Genomic DNA, 23,465 nt, shown 5'->3' with positions numbered 1-23,465 from the left:
CAATGCATTTTTATAAAAATGTGAGGGGCTATGGCCAAATGGATAAGGCGCCTGACTACGAATCAGGAGATTCCAGGTTCGACCCCTGGTAGCCTCGTTTTTTCCCAATTGGCTTTTTTTTTTTTTTTTTTACTTGTCGTATGCCTTTGTCGTTCTTGTAACTCGAACTGGTGCCGTACTTCACTCGGATCTGATATACCGGCAAGATCACCAGAGTGGGAAACAAGAGGATTAGGGATAGGAAAGATAACGCTTTATTTTTGTCAATTATAAGGAGATATTTATATGTGCTTATTCGGTCTATGTTCTTAAAGAGGATAATGGCTGAGCGGCTAAAACTTTGATAAGGATGGTTGTACTTAGCAAGATGCTAAGCTGATTACCATTTTCGGACGTTATCCGCTTCAGCCACGACACTGGAGGAAGTGAAGTGAACGACGAGAGCATTGATTAGATGTGCTTGTTTATTCAAAACGCTGAGTCGGCTATTTATACATATCTTTCTTTTTTTGGTGTTGTAATGAGGTTCTGTCTCGCATTTTGATGTATCATTAATGCAGTCTTCATGTCGCGTGTACCATGTCGTGCTACAAAAAAAATGTGAAGTACGGAAAAGACAAGTGCTCAAAAGAATTGTGACACGGCTTTTGATGGAATTTCCTAAAGCGTTTCAAATACTGCCGCACTTCTTCTGATCTGGTAATGACAAGATCACCAGAATGGACAGCAAGCTTTATTTTATCAAATATAGTGCGTTCGATTTACTTCTAAATGGGGGTAATGGCTGGGGCAAGAGGATAGATGGTGAGTATCCATTGACCAAGAACAGTCAAGTTGCCAGGTTCCAAGGCGTTTCCATCCAATGTTCATGTGCCGTTCCGGTATTGGCGTGCTTGTTTGCTTGCTTGCTTCTTGTTAACCACCGCCATAGTGGTTACCGACTGGATGCGACGCCATTCAAGCCACGTACTAGCTCCAACCCCACCAGCGAGTCTCACCGTTTTGGAAAGGAAGTTATGCAAAAGTCAACGCAAACGGTGCGTTTATCAGCAAAGTTCATCCTCTCCTTTTTTTATTGTTGACTGGGCCCATCCCATCTATAGTGTGGAGAGAGGGAATCAGCCTTCATAAGTGACCTAACGAGTTAACAGACGATTGACTTATTATACCGTGCCTCTACTTGAGGGGACCCTGTATCCCGATCGGATACCGTAGAATAAAGTGTAGCTGCTTCTGAATCAGCCCTTTTTTCCTTATCTGCCGGTCGGCCGGTGCTCTGATGATAGCGTCAGAAAGCTTTCAATCGGGGGAGAAGCTTTGCTTGTTGATTTTTTTCACGCGAAGAATCCAAATTATATGAAAAGAAATGCAAAGAAAATTGGTGAGCAAGAAAAACAAATAACGATGAAGTCCTGTAAAGGTTTTAAAATCAATTATGTGCGACAATAGATGATTTCAAGGTCATATTCATATTCATATTTATTTGTATGGGTATAGAAAGTGATCGACCATTTTACGACATGTGCTGAATCATGGATGCATTATCGATGCATATATCAGATCGACTTTGCCCTCTATGTTATATAATACATCCTAGCGCTGTATATCTGCACAGATCTCTCATCGGCAACCTTGCTCATAATTTAGATCCTATGTAAAGCGATAGAATTGACAAGTTGCAATCTTGAAGTCGATCTGTGATCCAAAGAAATAATTGAAGAGCAGGCAGTGAAAATTCAATTTCCGGCGAATGGAGCATGCTGACTGTCCGATCCGGACCTGGATTCCGGACTTCGTCGTGTGTCCAGCAAGGTTTCGTCCCCATGCGCCGTTGCACGTCCTACAGCAGCGAAACGGTAGTGCAATGCGAGATCCCTTCTTCTCTGAACATAATAATTCAAGCAAGTATCTATATACTTTACTATTTTGCCAACATCATTCTTAGATGGGATCATTATGGATGGATGATTAATCGTTTTTTAAATATAGTATGGCTGATTCTGCTCCGGCCGGTACTCGTGGTAAGCATCCCATTCACTTAACAACCTCCCCAAGCCGGCATCATTCGCAATTCTCCCCTTGAGCGGCAACGGAATGACTCATGATGACCTTCTGTAGGACGTGGTGGTTTTGGACGTGGTCGTGGTGGCCGCGGTGGCCGCGGTGGTCGCGGTCGTGGTCGTCGTGACGAAAAGAACGAATGGTAATTGTTGAATCCTGCATGTTGAATGCGACGGTCGGTCTGCGGTTACGAATCAAATGTATTGATATCATTTATTTCTTCGTATCTGAAAAGGATTCCCGTCACCAAGCTTGGTCGTCTTGTCAAGGCTGGCAAGATCAAGTCCATGGAAGAAATCTACCTTTTCTCTTTGCCCATCAAGGAGTACCAAATTGTCGATTACTTCCTTCCCAAGCTCAAGGACGAGGTCATGAAGATCATGCCCGTCCAGAAGCAGACCCGTGCTGGTCAGCGTACCCGTTTCAAGGCTTTCGTCGTCATTGGTGACTCTGATGGCCATGTCGGTCTTGGTGTCAAGTGCTCCAAGGAAGTGGCTACCGCCATCCGGGGTGCTATCATCCTTGCCAAGCTTTCCGTCATCCCTGTTCGTCGTGGTTACTGGGGTACCGCTCTTGGTGATCCTCACACTGTGCCTTGCAAGGTCACTGGCAAGTGTGGTTCCGCTCTTTGCCGTCTTGTGCCTGCTCCCCGTGGTACTGGTATCGTTGCCGCTCCCACTCCCAAGAAGGTCTTGCAATTGGCCGGTATCACTGATTGTTACACTACCTCGCGTGGTTCTACCCGCACTCTCGGTAACTTTGTCAAGGCTACCTTTGCTGCCATCGGCAACACTTACGGTTTCTTGACTCCCGACTTGTGGGAAGAAACTGAATTCACCAAGGCTCCCTTCCAGGAACATACCGATTTCCTTTCGCAGAAGCAAAGAAAGTAAATTCATTAGCTAATCCTTTTATGCAGACTTTCCTTGTGATGCCCTTTTCTTAATAAAGAGATCCAATTTCCGTAATATTCCTGATAAAAACCACTCGTAAAACCTGATCAAAGTGATGACCCTTTTCCTTTATTACAAAATTTTTTGGAAAGCTCGTAACCAACGTGAACAGTGTCACTATTTCGATTCATCGTCACTTCTAGTAGGGAATACCTGTGTTGAATATAAAATAGGAAGGATTCAGTCAGACAACAGTTTCTCTGAATGGTTCAAGATGATTGCACTTACCGTTGGTTAGTTTCTGGAAATAATCGTATAACACCGTTCTCTGATTTTCAAACGATTCCTTGATACGCTGAATCATGAAATCAGCCGCAGCACGTTCCGATTTATCCGTTTGGAAACGTGTGCGCATACGTCGAATGGTATCACCCTTGAAACAAGGAAGACTGGATTGGAGCATCAATGTCACCAGTTGCATAATGACCTCCGCGTACGGGCGACTGGCTAGATAGGCTTTGATCACCAGTTCTGAGAATTGTCGGAACGACTGTTGCTCCGAGTTGCCGCCCATCACTTGCACCATTTCAGCCGTCAGCTTAAATGGCGAGCTTTCGAATGTAATGCCGCCCGGCGCAATATCAAAGATAAAACCGAAATCTATCGTACCGAAACCGTTAGCATGGTCATGGGGCTAAATGGAGCGAAAGCACCACTTACCAATGTGAACAAGGTGACCATCGTCGTCCAACATGATATTACCGTTGTGACGATCTTTGATTTGCAGCAAATAAGAGATCACCGAATACGCCGCCAGACTTTGGACGAAATTCATGCGCGCTCGTTGGAAATAAATGGAATCGGGGCCACCATACTTTGCCACAAAGTAATCATACAGACTATTGACCTTTTCACGACCGAGTTGGTCTCTGGAAATCGAGCGAGGGATCACGTCGATCACACCGCGACCTGGAGCGGTAGCCACGACACGATATGGATACACGTAAAGATCCAAGCCAATACTCGTGAAAATGTTCTTGAAAACAGCAATCAACTGCAAAGCAAGAACATCCTGTCGACAATCGTCGCCCACTTTGAAGATCGCCCCCTGCCATATCTCCACCGTTTCTTCCTGTTCCTCTTCCTCGTCTTGGTTGGCCAGCTGCAACTCTTTGCTCATAGGGTCTGTATCTTCCTTCTTTTTCTCGATCTTGAACGTCGCCATAAAAGGCGCTTTGGCATGGCTTTGCAGTGGTTTGCCAGAGGACCGATTGATATCAATCACATGGCCATCAGGATTACTAGGTAAATACACTCCCACATCCACTTTGATCTTTGCTAATTCCTCGTCCAAACGTTTCTGTCATGGGAAGATGCAAGTCAATATCGTTTCTCGGCGTTTGTCGTGTATCGCCCGAATGATTGGCACCTACCTTTTGCAATGGCTTTTTCTCATTCTGTCCATATTTGATGTACTCCTTCAAATAGCCTGAAATGGCCGTAACGTCACCGAAAAATTTGAATTCACGTTCATAAAAGTCACGATCGTCGCCGGTAAAGGAATTGACCAGGTTATCAATGATGGTTTCCAAGGTCGGTTTCAGTTGGTCAGGCTTGTTGCATTCTTTATCCGCGTCGATGTAAAAGTTGGCTTGCATATTCCAAATGATTTGGTGGGCAAATAACTGGGACACTTGCCCCGCTTCCATGATATACTTTTGAACATAACCTGCTTCGTCGTGACGCAAGGCTTGAACGATTTGAGGCACATAGAAAAATACAATATCGACGGGATAATATTCCAAGCTGCGCATAGCGTACTGCAGGATCAGCGGATGCTTCCCATAGGCAGGAGAGAAGTAATTGGCGGCGGTGATGGCGGGTACCGGTGCCCAATATTTCAGGAACTAAAAATAACGTGCCGTAAGTTTCGAGAGAGGTGGGTCTTATCCAACACCGTTTGTTTCATACCTTTAGATCCAATTTAGCGTTCGGTAATAATCGATCGCCAAGAAGGATCACTAAAGCTTCCGGAACATCCACTACATCCAACATATTATTCGCAATTAATCGATGCAACTCGCGCTGCACGACTGGCTGTACAAAACGAGACGCCATCTGCACGGCAAGTCGCGGTGACATTTCCCATGCAAATCGAACGATGTCTTTCCATGATTCCTGTCATCCACCAGCACATCAGTCAAAGAAATGTAAGCCAGACCTTCTTTTTTACATGACTTACATCGGTTGCAAATGTCTTCTCGGTATTGCCTGCAAAGTTGGAGGGATAGCCGGGCCCAACCGCATTTAATGGGTTGCACCATACGGAAAGCCGAGATAATTCGCTGTCAAGGAATAGTAGCAGCAGTTTCTTGGCTTGTTGATGTTGCTTTATCACATCATCCTTTGTTTTATCTGTAAAAGCAAAGTGTTTCGGTCATTCATATGAATGATTTTCGAGATACCCGAATGAAGTACGTACCGTTGAGAAACATGTATAACCCTGAAGCGATCTTGGAATTGGACTTGCGTGAAGTGGAGCTGGTGGTGAGATAGCTGAGCTTGGGTGTATCATTGACAACCACATTATAAAAGTCCATCAACACTTTGTGCTCCATCAGTGCCAGACTCTTACGTGAGCCGTAATGCCATCTATAAATCCAAATGGGTGAGCATCCGGCACATGAGTACATAAAGAACCGTTGAGCAGGAGTCATTTACCTTGGCGCTAAAGAGAACCAGTTGAACGCAGCATCATACACAAGCGTTCGGAATTTATATTCCGCAAGTGCTTCCATTCGAGTGGATTGCAACACTTTCAAGCCCAAGAACAGTAACTGAAAGAGTGGTTGACGCGCCAATGGATGAGTGCTATTGAACCCTCCTCAATTAGAAGCTGTGCGGGCAGTTTACGTCAAGTTTTGGATCGGTACCTCATCAAACTGGCATTCTGAAAAGACTCTTGCAACAAGCGAATGAACATATTGACCAAATATCGACTACGATGGCGGATAGCGTAGAATCGGCTGGTTAGAAACTTGATCCAAGTGATATGCGGGGAAAACAACACATGTATTGCGCGGTTTGTCTTTTCACGAGTCGACTTTTCAGAAGGTGTATAGGTCATTCTGGTAAGGAATGGATGCTTTGTGCTAAATACGCCCCAGGAAGAAAAACGTTAAGTGTATCGTTCGCATTGGATCCTGGACTGAAATGAACTTACTTCAACATGGGGGAATACAAGCCTTTACGATGCCTCTGGGCCCAGCTCCACATGCTCAACATCTCTACCATGAGCCGCTTTTCGATGTCGGGTCGTTCGACAATCACCCAGTTCCATACATCCGTGCCGATGATCAGAGATTCCGGGCTGAAGATATACACCGGGATTTTGACTAAATAGCTGACCAAATCTGGATGAACCTAGTGTAATACAAAGTGAGTGGATAGCTTTGGGACAGGAAAGCTATAAAATTGCTTACCTTCTTAAGTGAAACGATAAACGCCGCTGTTCGCAGCATCGCTTGGCGGAGTCTTTCCGTAGATACATGATGTTTACGTTTTACATCATCGAACAAACTCTCAAGCATACCAAGGACGAAGGGCGCCTGTTCGCTCAAACCAGACCCAGTCCTATTATCAGGGATCTTGTCTAAAAAAAACGGCGCAAGGTTAATATTTAGATCGCTCCTATTAGTGCACTACACGTTGTTACCAAAACCATGTTGCATGCCCGCAACATACTCAATTCCACTTATTTCACCAACGTGATATCTTCGAGTGGTGAATCCATTTACAAAATCAGATGATTCATCTGGCTGAACAGACGGTACTTTGGGAACAAAATCTAGTGCACAGTATGATCAATTCATCAAGGCAACAAGTGATTATGACAACCATCACTTACCCACGCCGAGCTGATTTCGCGAAGCCGTACGACCAATGTCAAGAGCCAAAGATCGACCGAGATGGGCACTGTCCAGCGTTTGTCCCGGTGCAAACCGATCAAAATCAGCCATATAATCTTGGAGCAATCCATTCACTTCCATGGGTGCCCGGTCCATCGCCAGACCCAGCCATTTCTTTGCACTTTGGTAGAATTTGGTGCACAACTCTTTGCGATAGCTAAAGGTGTCACCAATTTCCAAAGTGAAGTCAATCTTGACGGATTTAAAATGAAATACGGGACAATACTTTGATATTACCAAGTTAAAACACGACAAAAAAAAATAAAATAAAAAAAAATTCAACACATCCAACAGCCAAAATGTACTTACTTCGTCACGATATTCCGATTCGCAGCTGAGCCATAAAAGTTGTACCAGTTCCAAAAGTAGGGTAATGAGGGATTTCTCTGCAAGTACTTGGGGGAAGGTCGAGACGATATGATCGGTGGTCTTGATAGCGAGCTGATGCACTTTAGCCAGACGATGGCAGCATAACTTGAGGAGGCTCGTCATCTGGCAACGTAGTTCATCCTCCAAATTTTGGTTTCTGGCCTTAAACATCGCATCCTTGGTGTAAACAGCTACCACCTTATCCGTGATGGTTTCCAAGCAATGAGTGAGTACACTATTGTTGACGCCGTCGTTCATAAAGTAGTGCAGAATGTAATTACAGTCGCCCATTCGGCTACGCATCATTTCAATGTGATACACACTGAGAGCAAAAACCACTTGCGCAAACGAAAAGCTCTTGATATCGTAAGCCAGTGATGGCAGAACCGTTGTCAGCTTTTGACGCATTGCGGTAAGACTCTGGTCCGTGGTATTTCCGCTTCGGAGCACCGAGTTGTATTCGAGATCACTTTCAAGATAGTTGGTGGCACTTTCAATCACCAAAACTGGTGTTTTCTTTGCAATGACTTGTAATGAATCATGCCATTCCCGAAGCCACATCGACTCGGTCACAAAACCGAAAAGGATACAGTGGAACCAGAGGTTACGGAATAGGGATACAGTCTCTTCGCTCGCATCGAGGTGAGGTTGAAAGTCATCATGGCTCAATAATGCACGTAACACAGGGAGCAACTGTCCCAACTTGGATGCCAGCGAAATTTCCGGATCTTTTTTCGAATTATTCGACATTCGCTGCACAGTGTTGCCGTTATCGACGAAGAGGTTCAATAAATTGGTGAGGTAGAGCGAATAGAGTTCAGGTCGTGTCGAAATTCGTTTCGCCAGCTGAAGCTGAGCATCCATGACCTACAAATGAAGCTATCAAAAGCTGTCACTCCCCCGATCGGCCTGCTCCGGAAACTTACCGCTGTAAATGGTTGCTTATTGTCCACAGTGAGCGATTCGCGATTGATGACCGAAAAAATCGTGATGATATCTTGGAATACACTGCTTGAGCTCACCAGGGCCAGATCCACAAAATTGGTCATGAGCGACGCAATGGCAGCTGGCGGAAAGCATTTGCGGCGTACCACTAGTACTGAGTACGCTTGAGCGATAATCTATGCACACAAAATGAATTAGGTAACTCGGCATAGGTGAGCCGTTTGAATGAGTGATCTTACAGCGTCGTCCTTGAGATGCACCGCGACTCCCACAATAGCCGAAAGAGCGTTGACGTACAGTTGTTGCTTTTGGTTTTCGCTCAATTGCTCAGTCGCTGCAGGAGAGTCCAAAACGTGGTTTTCATGGTAGCTTCGCCGATCCGGTGGCCCATCTTCGCTGTACCGGGTTATTTCATTCAAAAGAGCGTAGATAATGGAAGTGGCGGCCGGGTTGATTTGCGCTTTTGCTTTCGTCTGTAACCGAGTTACATCAGCCATCTATCTGACTTGGGGGCCATCCATTCCAAAATATCCAAATTACCTGAACGCACTGGGCCAAGCGGGTAATGGCAAATTGTTGGATGCTGAGTAATTCGCCTTTTGTTTCGGTATAAAGATCAAACACAGGAGACGGTGTGACCAAAAAGCGACAAATCATGTTGATCATATTGTTGCTAAGATGATGGAAACTGGCAAAAACGTCAAGTAATATTAGATCCCGCAAAGTCATGACGTGATTTCAGTAACAAATCAATTTACTTGATGGCCAAAAGAGCTGCAGCGTCCAAAGAGGCTACATAAGTTCGAGCATCTTGCATTCGCGGCGCGCCAAAGAGACATTCACTAATATGATCCACCAATACATCGTCGACTTCGTGCAGATAAACAGACGCCAATGCTGCCACTTGCTATAACATATATTACAAGTTAAATAAAAAAAGGTCGCGAGTGGTCTCTTATCACAGATAATTACCAAACTAGAGCCCATGATTTCATGCATATAGGCATCACTGGCCCATTTCTTCCCTTCCCCTTCTCGTTTTTCGGCATATTTAAGAGTATCTTCGAAATAGGCAAGACTCATGACATAGATGCTTCGTAATGCTTTGACGAGTGCCTGATATTCCTCGACATGCTCGTTTTTTCGCGACTGCATCGTAATAGCGGTTTGCTTCATGAGGACCGACCATGATTCTTCAATATTGTGGGTAAGATGAAGCTTTTGCAAATCGGCAAGCGATAGAGCCGATACTTTGGAATGAGCGGATGGCTTGGTATTCGCGATAACACGAGCAGTAACGTTCCTTAAAACCACCAACAGATCGTAAACAATACGGTTACTACTCAGAGGTACACCATCTTGCCAGTATTTCGCTAGCAAGCGCCGGCTGTAGGAGGAAGGGTCGTATTCTTTAAGACATGTCGTAATAGCGTGTCGTATATCTTCCAGGGATTTGTCCTTGATCAACGGCTGCGTGTTACGGCAGATAGACAAGAGCTGTTCTGGTCGACATAGATAAGGAGACAATTGAAGGGCTCTCGATAGACCGGTGATGGATGGAAGAATAAACGTGATGGTGTAGTGGACTGTATAAGATAGTGAATAACGGTGGCATCGCACGCATAAAAAATCCATGACTTACCATCTTCCGATGCCATGAGACCAAGAAGACGTTCTGCATAACTCCACAGGGTGGATGTAATTTTACTATACATCTCTGAACACGTGTAACCCAGCTCCAACAATCCGGATACCAGACCAAAAGTGATCAAGTCGGCTGGAATAGGGTCTGCAGAAATTCTTGTTTAATTTCACAAGGCTCTTTCTTGTTTATTGACATTGACCAAGTCTTATCACCCACCTTTTGTTAACGGTGCCTCTTCCCATTCAAATGCAGGCAAATATTGCATGTAAGCTAGGAGTCTTGGAATCAATTGACGTCGCTGCTCTTCTGGCGCACGAATGGCAAATTTCACTAGAGCTGTGAGTGTTTGTTGGCTACGGCGCGTCTATTCACAACCACGTCAAGTCCACGCAGTTTTAAGCAATATGCATTAATAGTGTGTAACCACAGCAAAAACCTTACCATAACTCCCAAATGAGGGATGTCATCCCGTGTATAGATAACGATCTCCTCAGTGGATGGCAAAGGGATAGTAGGACACCTGGCAATGAGTCTTTCCACTTCATCGCTGGACGTCTTTGCTCGTGCATCCGCCAACACTTCGGCTAATCCCATAAGGATACGAGAATGTAGGTTGTAGTCTAGCCTGTTAATATACAGCATAGCATTAGATTTGGTCCATAGAGCAGGGGCCACATGATTTAGCCATTTCGGACCAAGGTCGATTGGCTGTGCTGAATCTAACGGCACACCATGAGAAACGAGTACAGCAAAAGTACTTGCCTACTCATTGTATAGACTAGCTGCGTTTAGTCGTTGCGTCAAGTAATAGGTCGAGTAAATGAAGGAATTCAACAAAGTAACAAAAGGAGTGTGACCAGACTGTCATCGCACAGCATATGGGCGGAGTGAAAGTGACTCGTTTCAGTTTCGAGGACAGCTTGAACCATGACGTTCTGTGGCCATCTCCGCTTGCATTGGTTGTGTGCCTTTGTTAATTCAAAAAATCGAATTGGTTGAACCGGATAATGCTCTGCAAAAGTTGATACAATATGCCCATTGATGAAAAATATAATACATAAAATATGCCTGCAAAATTGACGTTTTGGGTGATGAATCACCTTTGTTCGAGAGATTCGATGGATGTGTTACCAAAAGCGAATGACGAGTGGTCAGATTTGGGCTATTCTTCCATTTTTTCTAATGGCTGTTCTTCTTGTAGCCGAATTTTTTATAGCGTTCTACTTTTATCAAAGATCTTATCTGCTGGGATTGGATCGCCTTGGCTGTTAGCTTGCAAAAAACTATCAACCTGGATCCTACCCCCAAAAATTCAGAATGATCTTGCAGGTCTTGGAAGCCTCCGTCAAAATCATCGTGTCTGAATCGGGATACCCGTTCGTGAGTTACAGTTAGCTTTGCATAAATGAGTATTTGATTGGCAAACAACAAGGAACTTATTGTTACTTCTCGTACATCATAACCATTCGTTGCAAGTTCAAAACTGAAGCGTGCTGCGGAATCCGAAGCACAAACCTATTTCAGCTGCCCAAAGCATGAAAAGCAGCCAATCACAGAACGCGATTCAATAAGTGCTTGTTGGAAGCCTCCATCTTCCAATCTCAAGCCTGATAGGGCAGATAATCGAATGTACCGTTGTCGACTCAAGGCCATACGATAATCTTTCACCTTGTTTGCCATATAAAAAGAAGTGAACGTTACCGTGACGCGCAATCAAGCACTTGTATGGTTCTTTTCAGCAATCCAATCCAGAAAGCACCTTGGAAGGCGCAGACATTTTTTGCAAGAAGTTCCGAACCAGCCTGTTTTTCTCGCAGCAAAGAAGACATGTTGACCCATTCACATGGTGTGGCTACATCGGTTCTGGACCAATTTTGTGACTTTTTGCGCACTCCAGTTTTTGCCTTCTTATGTCTTGAATGACGCATTCCTGCCACGCGATCCTAGAAATGGTGTCTTATTTGAACGAAGGTATATCTCGACAAAACAGATATACATATCGTGTCCAAGTACCGCCATTGTTTCGATGGCAAATCAAATCGCCGAATGCCTTTGCCAATAGTGTTCAAAGAGGAAAATCGACTTCTTGCAAGCTGACTTTTCAAGAAAACGACAACTGCATGAAGACGAACCTAGTACCTCGAGGTAAATTATCGACGACCAATATTTGCAACATTGCACAGTCTCTGCGAAATACAAATTTGTCAATCGATGATGGATTTGGTATAAATTTCCGCAACTCACCTGTATAATTTTGAGAGATCTGCAGGATTCGTCGAGATTCCTGCATAGTCAAGGGAAACTAAGCATACGTCTTTTTTGGTTGAAATAGTTTCGAGCACCGCTGGGCACCCGATTCCGTGACTCCGGTTCCTTGGTGATTCGCAAACGTCCACATTGATATCGGGTGGTGGAATATGAGCTTGCTCGACAGAAGGTGGACGTTGAAAGCCTATGGAGCTTTGATCGTAGTTGACATAAGATATGCAGCAGCATGCCTATACCAAAACTATTAGTGCGTCGTGTTTTATTGTTTGTTGTTTGAAGCTCTCTTTACCTTGCGTCGCTCCCGGATTGCCAGTCATTTTCTCGAGAACCTTATCATCTTTGACGGTGCCTCTTTCATGAAGTAATTTTGATGCTGATGAACAGGTGGAAACAAACACCTTGTTGTCAGCGATTTTTCCTTGAGCTTTGTGATCATACTTTAGAGGAGTCTAACCCGAGCATTTAGTTCTTCGTGACCAGTGGACTTCCTGGCATAACCAATAACTTCGTATCCATCTGCTTTCAGTTGTTCAATGAAACGATGATACATAGGCGAATACGGGGCCATCCTATGGACCAAATCATCTGGGAACATTCATTAGATAAGCTACAAAAAAATACGTTCTTTTCACTTACTTCGATATTTTTCCAAGACCAAAGTCCATTCGGTGGGTGAGAGACGCAAATGTGCCAATCGTGGGTGACTAATGACGGCATAGCTTTGGCCTTCGAACCATCCGAAAGTCTTTGAAAGACAAAAAGTTCTGGAAGATCCACACGCATTGCAGGAATTCGATTGTAGGAAGCAGCCTGTTCAAATACCGTCATTCCCTTTGAGCATAATAGGCATAGATTTTTTTTTCTATTCCATTTGTATGTTCAAAGAATATATTGGCTGCCAAAACTTCATAACGATTCTCGAGAACAAGGATGCATGTCGTTCTTAATACAATTCTGGGGACTTCAGGGCACTTAAACACAATTAAAAAACGACCACCCAGAGCTCACAGAAAAGAAATCGGCCGAAATGGTCCAAATTGCGCATGTCTGAAATGCGATTTAACCTTCAACGCCATACAAGAGATGTGCCCTTTTCTGAAGAAAAGTGACGAAACACGGTCGGAAACAACCAACAAAAGCCTGGTATAAAAGGTCCGTCTAATATCTATCCCCTTTTGAATCACAACGAAAAGCAACAAAAAGATTACATTCATCACATAGAAAGATATAAAGATACGCAGGTTAAAAAGCTTTTATTACGTAAACATTAAAATCTTTGAAAAATTAGCAATTTGTAAATCACATGACTTCCACGGAACCTTTTTTTTGTGCCTTCTCTCTTCAGAACCTCTTATTATTCTTTTTTTTTTTTTGTGCCTTCTTTTCTTCTTCAACTACACTAAGCTATCAGAACTTCTTAATATCTTTTTGCAATACACTAAGACATTAGAATCTCAATTCTTTTGGTTGGTGCCTTTTTTTTTGTTCATCTTTGAACCATGCCTCGCTGCCCATCTTGCAACGGCAACGATCACCAGCGTTCTACCAATCGTCGTTGCCCAAATTTCTCTCCACGAAACACTACTATAAATAATGGGCGAAATAATGAGCAGCAAAATGCGGTTTGCACCAGTTGTGGTCAAACAGGACATCGTCGTCGCTCAAACCGCCATTGTCCCCTTCATAATCAAGACGGAAATACAGAAAATTTCAATTCTAGGCCCAATGTGGCTCGCGATCCTAATGTCTCGATGCCAAATCTTCATGATGTAGGAGCCATGAATGTCATCTGCAGCCACTGTCAGGCACGAATGTGGAGTGGAGAAAAAATTGCTGGAAGTACTATCAATGATCCTAAGTTTCAGCTCTGTTGTGGAAATGGTCAATTTGTACTTTCTCCTCTCAAACCCACCCCTCCTTTGATTGCCTCGCTTTTGACAGGGACTGGGGCGCAAGCAAAAGATTTCCGGCTCAAGATCAGAGCTTATTGTAGTGCTCTCAGTTTTACTTCTCTTGGTGTAAATTTAGACGAAAGTGTAATGAATGGCAGACGGGGCGCTTACTGCTTCCGTATTCATGGAAGTGTTTACCACTTGATGGGATCGCTACTTCCTGCTAATGGCCAACGACCTGCATTTGCACAAATATACGTCCATGATACTGACAACGAAATATCAAATCGACATGCAATTGCAAGCCATCTCGCGCGAGACACCTTGGAAGTACTTCAGCAATTAATGCATGAAACCAATCCTTTCGTCCATCTTTTCAAGACAATGGCCCAATACATACAGGATAATGATGGTGCTTCCAACATCAGAATGATTATTCGAGCTGACGATGCCCCAGATCCACGACGCTATAATGCACCAAATGCTTCTGAAATTGGTGTCATTATCGGTGAAAACGCAGAGTCCTCTGGAAGGGATATTGTGATCTGTACGCGTAGTAACCAACTGACATCAATCAATGAGATGCATCGCCTGTATGACCCACTCCATTACGTGCTGATGTTTCCTGAAGGCGACCCTGGGTGGAACATTGAAACTCGATCGACCAGAAACGACAGAGTCACCGTGATGAACTACTACAGTTTCAGATTGATGTATCGAAATGATGGACACCACTTGCACCTCTTTGGCCGACTCTTTCAGCAGTATATCGTAGATATGTATGCCAAGATGGAACAAAACCGCCTCAATTACCTTCGCCTCAACCAGTCCCGACTGCGTGCTGATGTGTATTCAGGCGTACAAGATGCTCTCCAACTTGACGACAACAATATGAATATGAATTCCATCGGTCAGCCTGTCATCCTTCCGTCGTCATTCATTGGCAGCCCTCGAAACATGCAACAGCTGTACCAAGATGCAATGAGTATCGTCAGATGTTTCGGAAAGCCTGACCTCTTCATTACATTCACGTGTAATCCAAATGGCCAGAAATTCGGAATGAGCTTCTTGCTTCACAGACAGTATCTGATCGGCCAGATTTGACAGCACGAGTTTTCAACCTCAAGCTCAGAGCTCTTTTGAAGGATCTAACAAAAAACCATACACTTGGAAAAGTAATTGGCTACGTTTATACCGTCGCTCATTCCGAATTTCTGGCCATTTTGGATTACACGTGAATGTAATGAAGAGGTCAGGCTTTCCGATCAATCAAAGAGCATAAAATGTGAGTGGAGCTCTTTTTTGAAGAAAGGTGATTGACGATACGACGATCTGGTGTTTTGTAGCATCATTTAATTTGGGTTATCTGTCAGTTATACTGTATATGCCCTTTCATTCTCTTCAGTAATCGAATGATACATGGAGCAGATATGCTTCGATCTGTGTAGCTCATCATTCATGCATCAGTGAGGTGACTATTGTTTCATCCATGGAAAAATCACATATTTTTGTCCGAATTTTTTCTTCTTCTTTAGTTTTGCATCTCTTCTGTTTGCCTGGAAATCCCTCACTATCATTGCATCCATCATCCATCATCCAGACTATGGCGTGTATCTGATCCGGTCGATTCGATTATTATGAAAAAAGGTACCTTTTGTGTGATACGACTATCCGTTTTTCGACAAGAAAAAATTTACCTGTCCTTTTTCTCTATTCTGTCTTTAGCTTTTGGTTTTCTCTCCGGTTTTCTTTTGCCTGGCAAGCCATTCAAGCCATCCATCCCTCCAAAACCTTTCTACTTTGTTCGGGCACCAGATTGTGGCCAATCCGGTTTTTGTCGTCAAAGGACATCTTCGGTCGTGTGGCTCTCTTTCTCATCGGGAAACGCTGACGCGTCCTCCTCATGTTGCCCTCATTTGGATTCCTACTCTTGATATCGTCTTTCATGTAAGTATTCTTTTCGCAGTCTTCCCTCTTTTTTTCGCCACAGGGTTTTTTGTGAGATTTTTACTGACGCAAGTTTTATTTTCTTTAATTTTTACTCGGGAAAACTATCGATATCTGGCCTCCAGCTCGAAATTACCGGCACTTCTGACCACATCAATATCTTGGCCCTGCTCAAGCTGACACCACCGCCCCAAAAATATTCCGCCGCTTAACTGTTTCTGCAAGCAATTTTCTTTTCCGCATCGAAGAAGAAGCTTACGTGTGGTCCGTATACATATTTTCTTTCGGCACAATGTTTGATTTAAAGGTAAACCAACCGAAAATGTTCCACTTTTTGGCCCATGTGGTTGACCTGATCATCATTCTTGCATTGGCAGAGTGACTATTGTTTCATCCATGGGGACTCATTCATTTTGTCTTCAATTTTTTCTTTTTCCTTTGGTTTTCTCCCTCTTTCCGTTTACCTGAAAAGCCCTCACTATCATTGCATCCTCACCCGCATCCACATCCATCATCCATCATCCAGACTATGGTGTATCCGGCGTCTATCTGTAACCGGTCAAGTCGAGTATTATCAAAAAGGTACCTTTTGTGTGATGTGACTATTCGTTTTTCGACAAGAAAAAACTCACGTTCTTTTTTCTCTACCCCTTCTTTAGCTTTTGGTTTTCTCTCCGGTTTTCTTTTCGCCTGGCAAGTCATCCATCCCTCCAAATCTTTCTACTTTGTTCGCGCTCAAATGTGGCCAAACCGGTTTTTGTCGTCAAAGGCATCGTCGGTGGTGTGACTCTCTTTTTCATTGGGAAACGCTGACGCGTCCTCCCCAGGTTCCTCTCATATGGATTGCTTCCCGTGGTATCGCTTTCGATATTTCTTCCCGACCATTTTATTTTGTAGTTGTAGTATGTATTTTGTATTTTAGTGAATAGTCTTCTTGCAGTCTTTTCCTCCTTTTTTTTCCCACAGGGTTTTTAGGGGGTTTTTACAGACGCACCTATTGTATTTACTTTTTTTTTTATATTTGTATCCTTTCTTTATTTCGGTCGGGAAGCCCTCGGTATCTGCTGCATCAAACATCAAAGGTAAAATATCTCAACGAAATTTGAATCAACCAAAGAGCTTACTAACTCATTTTTTTTTAAATACCCAACATTCCCACACATCTTTGTAGATCTATCATAACCTTGGGCGGGACAGAACGGAGGGGGTCAATAAGTGCTGCTTTGTTCATTAAAAGTGTTTCATGGTATGCCAGAGTATTGACATTAATATACCAAAGTTCCATCAAGAGTCTCGCCCAGGTTATGCCGTATTGCGTTAGGCTTTTGTCTGACGAATGTCGCTCAATGTAAGAGTGCGGCATCCAGTAGCAGGTGGCATCCATTGCACAGCGGGTGTACGGCTTGTTACGTAAACATTGAGTCAGAGAGTAATAAAAAGCGTGTCTCGGAATTATATCACATCCATCATAAAGAGAGAACACATAGTGGACTCGTTTCTATATCATGGTCAATCATTGCAGCATGGTGTTGCTATTAGGACATTCCCAACGTAACAATGATATTTGTCCGGATTTTCTAGTATCCTCTGCCGCAGGACCAAAACAGGCTGCTTCGGATCATTTTGATAACAGATCTCTATGTCTCCCATATCATCAATTCTTTTTCTCAATCGCAATATGTTTTATTCATTTATGGGCTGGTAAAAAACATACAGAGTGCTTGATCGCGATTTTTGGTAAGGTCCATATTTCAGAGATAAGCAGCAGAAAGTGAAAGTCAAAGTCAAAAAAAAGAGCACTTGCTCAGGTCGACGGACTTTTAAACCCCCGAGGATTGCGATTTGTCACGACCGGAGTTGAAAAGGTCGAACATCAAGCCGCGGAGACTGAATAATAACTGGATATAATCTGTCGCAGGGTACATTCGGCGTTCCTTTTCTTCCTTAAATTATACCATGGTAAGCACCTGGGGTAAAATAGCCCATCTATGGGGTCTACATTGATACTAAGCCTGCATTTCTTTTCTCGAACCATCTGTATAGGTCATCAAAGTAGGAGATATTGTAAGTGTTATCATATGGATGATGTCTTTTGAAAACGAGAAAAACTCATCACCGACTATTTGTGTAGATTCCTGACGGCACTCTTCAATGGGTTCCTTACAACCCCAATGACGACATCAAAGCATGCCCTCGGTAAGTGCTACCAGTGGTCCTATCCATTCCTTTCGACACATCAATGCTGATACACTGTATAATTAGTCCTTTGCCTTTCAAGATCCATGAAAAGTTGAAGGGCAAGAAGGCCGTCATCTTCGCTATCCCCGGTATGTATAACCCACCAATCTAAGTCAGTGAAACAAGCAATTAACTTATGAACTAAAACGCGATCTAAAAAAACCAGGTCCTTTCACTCCCACTTGCTCTGAGCAACACGTTCCCGGTTACTTGGAAGCCCACGAAGCTCTCCAGTCCAAGGGTGTCAACGACATCATCTGTTTGTCTGTTGTTGACGGTTTCATCATGTCTGCCTTTGGCAAGACCTTCGGTGTCAAGGATAAGATCATCATGGCTGGTGATGGCAGCGCTCTCTTCAGCTCTGCTCTTGGTTTGACCCAGGATTTAACCAACAACGGTATGGGTATCCGTTCCAAGCGTTTCGCTATCCTTGTCGATGACTTGGTCGTCAAGTACGTCGGTGTCGAGCAGGCCCCTGGCGTGACCTCTTCTGGTGCTCAGGCTGTTCTCGCTAAGTTGTAGATGAATTTTTCAGGAACAAGAAAAATAAAAAATTCATAAAGATCAAAAATGGAAATAGAAAGTAAAAATGTGCGGAGTGCTCGTTATTTTTCTTTTTTTTGTTGAGAAACCAGAAGACGTAATGCAAGGCATCCGGAGATTGTTTTCGTGCTCTGAACTTTGTGATTGCTGGACAGCCACGCTAAAAAGAAAGGAATGATACAAAAGCACCGACTACGATTCAGTGAGACGTCAAGATCATGGGAGCATGGAGAAGAGATCCAACTTACCGCGATGCAACAAAGACATGAGAGCATAATGATCAGTATTTTTGTTGCAAGAGACATGAGAGCATAATGATCAGTATTTTTGTTGCAAGAGACATGAGAGCATAATGATCAGTATTTTTGTTCCAAGAGACATGAGAGCATAAATGATCAGTATTTTTGTTCCAAGAGATATACAATGTACTTGCAGACCCGCATGCTCTGAGCTTGTTTCGAAAATGGATTTTGGTATCTGCTAAGATACAAGGTCATTTATAAAAAGTATATGCAAGATGGACGAAGCAAATAACGATGAACAATATACAAGTTGATGTGAAATATGGGATATTCTAGAGAAATATAGAGTGCGGTGTTTGCGATTTTTCGATTCATTCGTTGGCAGCGCGTGAAAAAAAAAGTTCGACGCAGTTATTTTAAAGGATTGCATTTGTTGACGGATTCTGCGTCGTAGGATTCCTTGTTAGGAGGGGTGGACCAACTTGTTTGCAAAATGACAATTAGAAATAGGCCAACTTCGAAAATAAAGATAAGAACCAGCGCGAATTTGATCATCTGAACGCTGTCGATGATAATACAGTCCAGCGAGTAAGGCCACCAGGACCGAACGGCAATGGCAGTAGAATCCAACAATTCGCGTCTAGGAACGCACATGTCAGGCCACAAGCCCAACGCGATATGATCGTCTCCCGTGGATCCCAGCTGTTGCAAAGCCAACGCGATCGCTTGACGGTCGAAAAGGATACATAGCACCCAGCTCCATGCAAGACCCCCGGACATCAACAACAAGCATACGCGTTCACTAACCGTACGCCAATCGGTTGAGCGGTTATTGTTTACGTAAAGGTGTTCTTGTAAGGAATGATTCAAGAGAAGAAACAATCGGCAAAATATAGACGCCTGCGAAGCTACCAGCGTAGCGATTAGTTGTCGGTCCTGAACGATCGCGAGCATCGTTTGAAATTTTGAAAATTGGGTGAGGATGTTAAACACCGGGACCGTCCCACTACTGTAGATGCCTAGTGACAGGGCGACGACGAGGATAGATAGCACCAGCGACAGTATGCATGTTTGTATGATGTATACTTGCGACCTGGATATGGATACTGTCATAAGGAAGAAAAAAATATGGGAAAAGAAATCAATCAAGAAAGCAATGAACAAAAACAATTTAGCCTACAGTCGCAGAATATACACGCGTCACGAGATCTTCTTATCCCCTGCTCCACGGGGTAGGAATGCTATAGATCGTTTTTTTTCTAGTTTGCTGATCTCCTAAACCTCTTTTGCTCAAGTCAAAGAACTTTCTAAGGGCACGAGATTCTGATTAATTTTTTCTGAAATTATTTTGAGGGCACATTGTTCCTTTGATTGACGGGTTTACTCTAAATTTTTGCCGCAGATTACGATAAGAAAAGTTCTTTAGAGATCATCGCATACACGCCTACTATTGCACCACGCGATTTGGCTAACATTGAAGCGATTTCAGTAACTGCAGTGCCTTGTACACTTGTAAAAAGAATCATTTCTTCTTTGCATTACCACTTGGATCCATTTCTGATTTCGCCTTTCGTGGACTTGTTTGTGCGTCTTATGCGATATCGAGTGGTGGTATTTATGTTCCATGCTCCGCTCGCAAGGTTAAACGTGTAGCAAGGAAACCGATTTTAGGGAACAGCCCATTACAGCAGAATTATAGGTTTAGTTCAGCTCGAGCGACTTGAATCAAATCAGCAGAAAGAGAAGAACCAGAATACTGGTTGATCTACTCTGCACACACCCAATTACTAATCCTAGACAGCCACAACTGATTCCATAGGAGTACATCATTGTATTAAGTTATAGCCTTTTTCAGCTCTTCAAGTTATTTACAGTCGATAAACTTCATGATGGATAGTAGCCCTGATATGCTGAAGTGGATGGCGGCATAGATGATGGTTGTGACGGAGTTGGTTGCTGACCTTGTAGTAAGTTAACCAGTTGATTCAAGGCGTCTGCAGCTGGAGTCATTTGTTGTGAAGGTTGTTCTTGCACGGTGAATGACTGCTGTTGAGTGCCAATTTGAGACTATTAAAAATCATCAGCCTCCTTTTTCATATGGCCTACAGAAGAACAAAGATTCAACGTACTAGTAGCCCCAAAAGCTGCTGGACTTGGCCTTGCTGTACCGGTGGTATATTTGTGGATGCACCTTGGGGGTACGAAGGAGTAGTAGGCTGTACATACGGAGCAGTTAGAGTCGGTGCTGCCGTTGTCGGGACAGTAGCATATGTTGGATAGGAAGGTGCATTGGCCGCGTCCGGATTCTGCGTTAGCATTGCGAGAAGCTATATTGACATTTATGGTAAATATTCCTATGATAGTATCATTGACCCCGCACAAGTTAGATTTACCTGCTGTGCTTGTTGGGCTTTTTCCAACTGATTCGATTGTTCCTTTGATAAAGTAAAAGAAGCGAGGAATCAATGAAATGCGTCCCATTTTATCATAGGATATGGAGATACTTACATTGATAGCCAATGGACCAGTAGGCGGTTGGTTTCCGACGCCAGCTGGCGCGTCATATCGATGTCGACTAAACGAACCTTTGCGGTCTGATACCGGAAGACGTGCCCATTAGGTAAAATCAGATGACGGATAAAAACTCTCAATTTCTTGCTCACTTACGTGGGGACTGATCACGGAATTGACGGCGACCACCGCGGCGTTTGGAAGCAACTGGACTTCGACTTCGTCTCCTCATACGAGGATTATCACGATCCCCATTGCCATCTGATGTAAGCGTATTTGGCCGAGCAGGGTGCTGTGACGACCGCGATCTATCTGCGTTTCCTGATACTGAGAGTTCACGTTCTCTATGGGAACATGATGCGTAAACGAAATACTGTTTAATCATGGCCAGTGTTTTTACTTACCTCAAAGATGCGTCCCAAAAGAAGGCGCAATGCCAATAACCACCCTTATACGGTTGATCCAATGTGTTATCGTAAGCCTCTACGCACGCACGCGAATCGTAATACTCAATCAGACGTTGACTATGGCCTCAAAGGTTAGTCTATCATCTCAGCTCAGCGTGTACTACAAGTCTTACAAGCGGTCGCGGTTCTTATTAGCGGTTTTGAAGTAAGGAGTGCGGATGTTCTTAATATCGCCAAATTGTGAATAATAAGAATACAACTCATCGTCTCTGAGACCATAATCACTGTCTTTGAGTGTGACGAGCAAGGTTCCCTGACAAAGCTGACGTTCAGTAAGAGTGTCTCGCACATACAAATATGATGACAGAGAATCACCTGGTTCTTTGTTCGATCACAGGCGCTATTTACTTCTTCTTCTTTGGGCAGAGAATAATGGACATCAATGTGACGACCATGAAAAACGCCATTTTGCATAGCCTTTTTAGCATCTTCGGCAGCTCTCAAATCATACTAGGGGTTCGGTTAGCATACCCAGGCCATCACTGATGCCAATACAAAGCATAGACTTACAAAAGTAATAAAAGCCATCCCTCGTTTCTCGATCAAATTGAAGATATCCTTGACATGGCCAAACTTGTCAAAGACTTCTTTAATCTCGCCGACATTAGTAGAATACTAATACCCAGTGAAAAGAAGCATTTTCAGTGTGAATAAAGCATAGTGATAATCCAATGATCCCAAAAGATACCTGTATATTTCTCACAAACAACGTTCGGCAAGGTTTTTCCCGAGATATGCGTTCTTCGACTTTTTTGCTTCCTCCCCGTGGTCCTTGTGACTTTGACTCATTTCCTGAATGAACAAAATATACGAGCGTTTAAAATATAGAGAAGAGGATTGCAAAAAAGCCCAAATTATCCAATAAAGCCAACTGGACATCCAAGAAGAGAGTGCACATATAAATAAAGTAGGGAGATTTGAGGTACTCAGCGTCATATCAGATGACAGATAAGTTTAGATCTTGAGGCTTGCTTCTTTCACTTTTTCCAAGCTTATATGTTCTTCCTTTGGAGAAGGTAAATCGTATAACAATTGGAAGCTTACCATATCGAGGATTATGCGTATACCTTTTCTCATTGGGCATAGCTGTCCACTGCTCAATGGATCCAGGGAGCATTCGTGAGGGAGGAGCTGAACTCTGAGTATAACCATGCGTATAGGGTTGGTCATTACTTCGATAATCCAGCTTAAATGGCAAGATAGTTCATATACGAGGCAAAGCATCATAGTACTCAATAGCTTCACACTCACATCTCTATTAACACCGTGAATGACACCTCTTCTGCTAGTCATTGGGCCCTGTGCGCCATACACGTCTCTTGTTAGAGACGGATTATTATATGAGTCATACATCGTCTCATTATCAAAGTCTGTTCGCTGTTGTCGTTGAGAGCCTTGGCGTGGAGGAAAGCTTCTCTTATTGTAGGGTTGAAATCTGTTCATCGTTATTCTGGAAAAGCTTTTCAACAAGTGCAA

The 23,465-nt window shown here is 43.5% G+C and overlaps 7 protein-coding genes and 1 non-coding gene across 8 annotated transcripts; 4 read left to right on the top strand and 4 right to left on the bottom strand.

Annotated features, from left to right (window-relative positions):
- The first annotated feature begins 24 nt into the window (after positions 1-24).
- On the top strand, positions 25-97 carry BYT42DRAFT_t127. The gene has a single exon. It is a non-coding gene; the product is annotated as a tRNA-Arg (tRNA).
- A 561-nt stretch (positions 98-658) lies between these two features.
- BYT42DRAFT_584958 (uncharacterized protein) lies at positions 659-1,377 on the top strand. Its single transcript, XM_051569935.1, is given in 2 exon segments — positions 659-914; positions 932-1,377. 2 exon segments carry the CDS (start codon positions 869-871, stop codon positions 1,129-1,131), a joined length of 246 nt encoding a protein of 81 aa, XP_051419812.1. The 5' UTR covers positions 659-868; the 3' UTR covers positions 1,132-1,377.
- A 613-nt stretch (positions 1,378-1,990) lies between these two features.
- BYT42DRAFT_584956 (40S ribosomal protein S2) lies at positions 1,991-2,956 on the top strand (the record flags this gene model as incomplete). The annotated part of the gene is made up of 3 exons (XM_051569934.1): positions 1,991-2,021; positions 2,119-2,203; positions 2,297-2,956. The coding sequence occupies 3 exons, from the start codon at positions 1,991-1,993 to the stop codon at positions 2,952-2,954; spliced, it is 774 nt and encodes a 257-aa protein (XP_051419811.1).
- A 242-nt stretch (positions 2,957-3,198) lies between these two features.
- BYT42DRAFT_503440 (uncharacterized protein) lies at positions 3,199-8,893 on the bottom strand (the record flags this gene model as incomplete). Its single annotated transcript, XM_051564903.1, has 16 exons — positions 3,199-3,614; positions 3,675-4,314; positions 4,388-4,861; positions 4,926-5,132; positions 5,197-5,369; positions 5,437-5,606; positions 5,676-5,825; positions 5,888-6,106; positions 6,178-6,377; positions 6,437-6,601; positions 6,695-6,801; positions 6,862-7,147; positions 7,232-8,158; positions 8,218-8,412; positions 8,476-8,709; positions 8,777-8,893. 16 exons carry the CDS (start codon positions 8,891-8,893, stop codon positions 3,199-3,201), a joined length of 4,680 nt encoding a protein of 1,559 aa, XP_051419810.1.
- A 3,695-nt stretch (positions 8,894-12,588) lies between these two features.
- On the bottom strand, positions 12,589-12,744 carry BYT42DRAFT_503301 (uncharacterized protein; the record flags this gene model as incomplete). The annotated part of the gene is made up of 1 exon (XM_051564891.1): positions 12,589-12,744. One exon carries the CDS (start codon positions 12,742-12,744, stop codon positions 12,589-12,591), a length of 156 nt encoding a protein of 51 aa, XP_051419809.1.
- A 5,197-nt stretch (positions 12,745-17,941) lies between these two features.
- BYT42DRAFT_584941 (Redoxin) lies at positions 17,942-18,825 on the top strand. The gene is made up of 3 exons (XM_051569933.1): positions 17,942-18,052; positions 18,120-18,315; positions 18,393-18,825. The coding sequence occupies exons 2-3, from the start codon at positions 18,228-18,230 to the stop codon at positions 18,746-18,748; spliced, it is 444 nt and encodes a 147-aa protein (XP_051419808.1). The 5' UTR covers positions 17,942-18,052; positions 18,120-18,227; the 3' UTR covers positions 18,749-18,825.
- A 568-nt stretch (positions 18,826-19,393) lies between these two features.
- Positions 19,394-20,149, bottom strand: BYT42DRAFT_584937 (uncharacterized protein). The gene has a single exon (XM_051569932.1). It carries the CDS (start codon positions 20,122-20,124, stop codon positions 19,423-19,425), a length of 702 nt encoding a protein of 233 aa, XP_051419807.1. The 5' UTR covers positions 20,125-20,149; the 3' UTR covers positions 19,394-19,422.
- A 1,773-nt stretch (positions 20,150-21,922) lies between these two features.
- On the bottom strand, positions 21,923-22,737 carry BYT42DRAFT_503276 (uncharacterized protein; the record flags this gene model as incomplete). The annotated part of the gene is made up of 5 exons (XM_051564890.1): positions 21,923-22,046; positions 22,103-22,242; positions 22,305-22,439; positions 22,500-22,604; positions 22,678-22,737. Coding segments are annotated over 5 exons (564 nt in total), but the record flags the coding sequence as incomplete, so codon positions are not given.
- Positions 22,738-23,465: the final 728 nt, after the last annotated feature.

The sequence above is a fragment of the Radiomyces spectabilis genome (genome assembly GCF_025331425.1).
Source record: "Radiomyces spectabilis strain NRRL 2753 chromosome Unknown BYT42scaffold_13, whole genome shotgun sequence".
NCBI lineage: Eukaryota > Fungi > Mucoromycota > Mucoromycetes > Mucorales > Radiomycetaceae > Radiomyces > Radiomyces spectabilis.
Note: the sequence above shows the minus strand (reverse complement) of the source record. Positions and strands in the feature narration are given on the sequence as shown.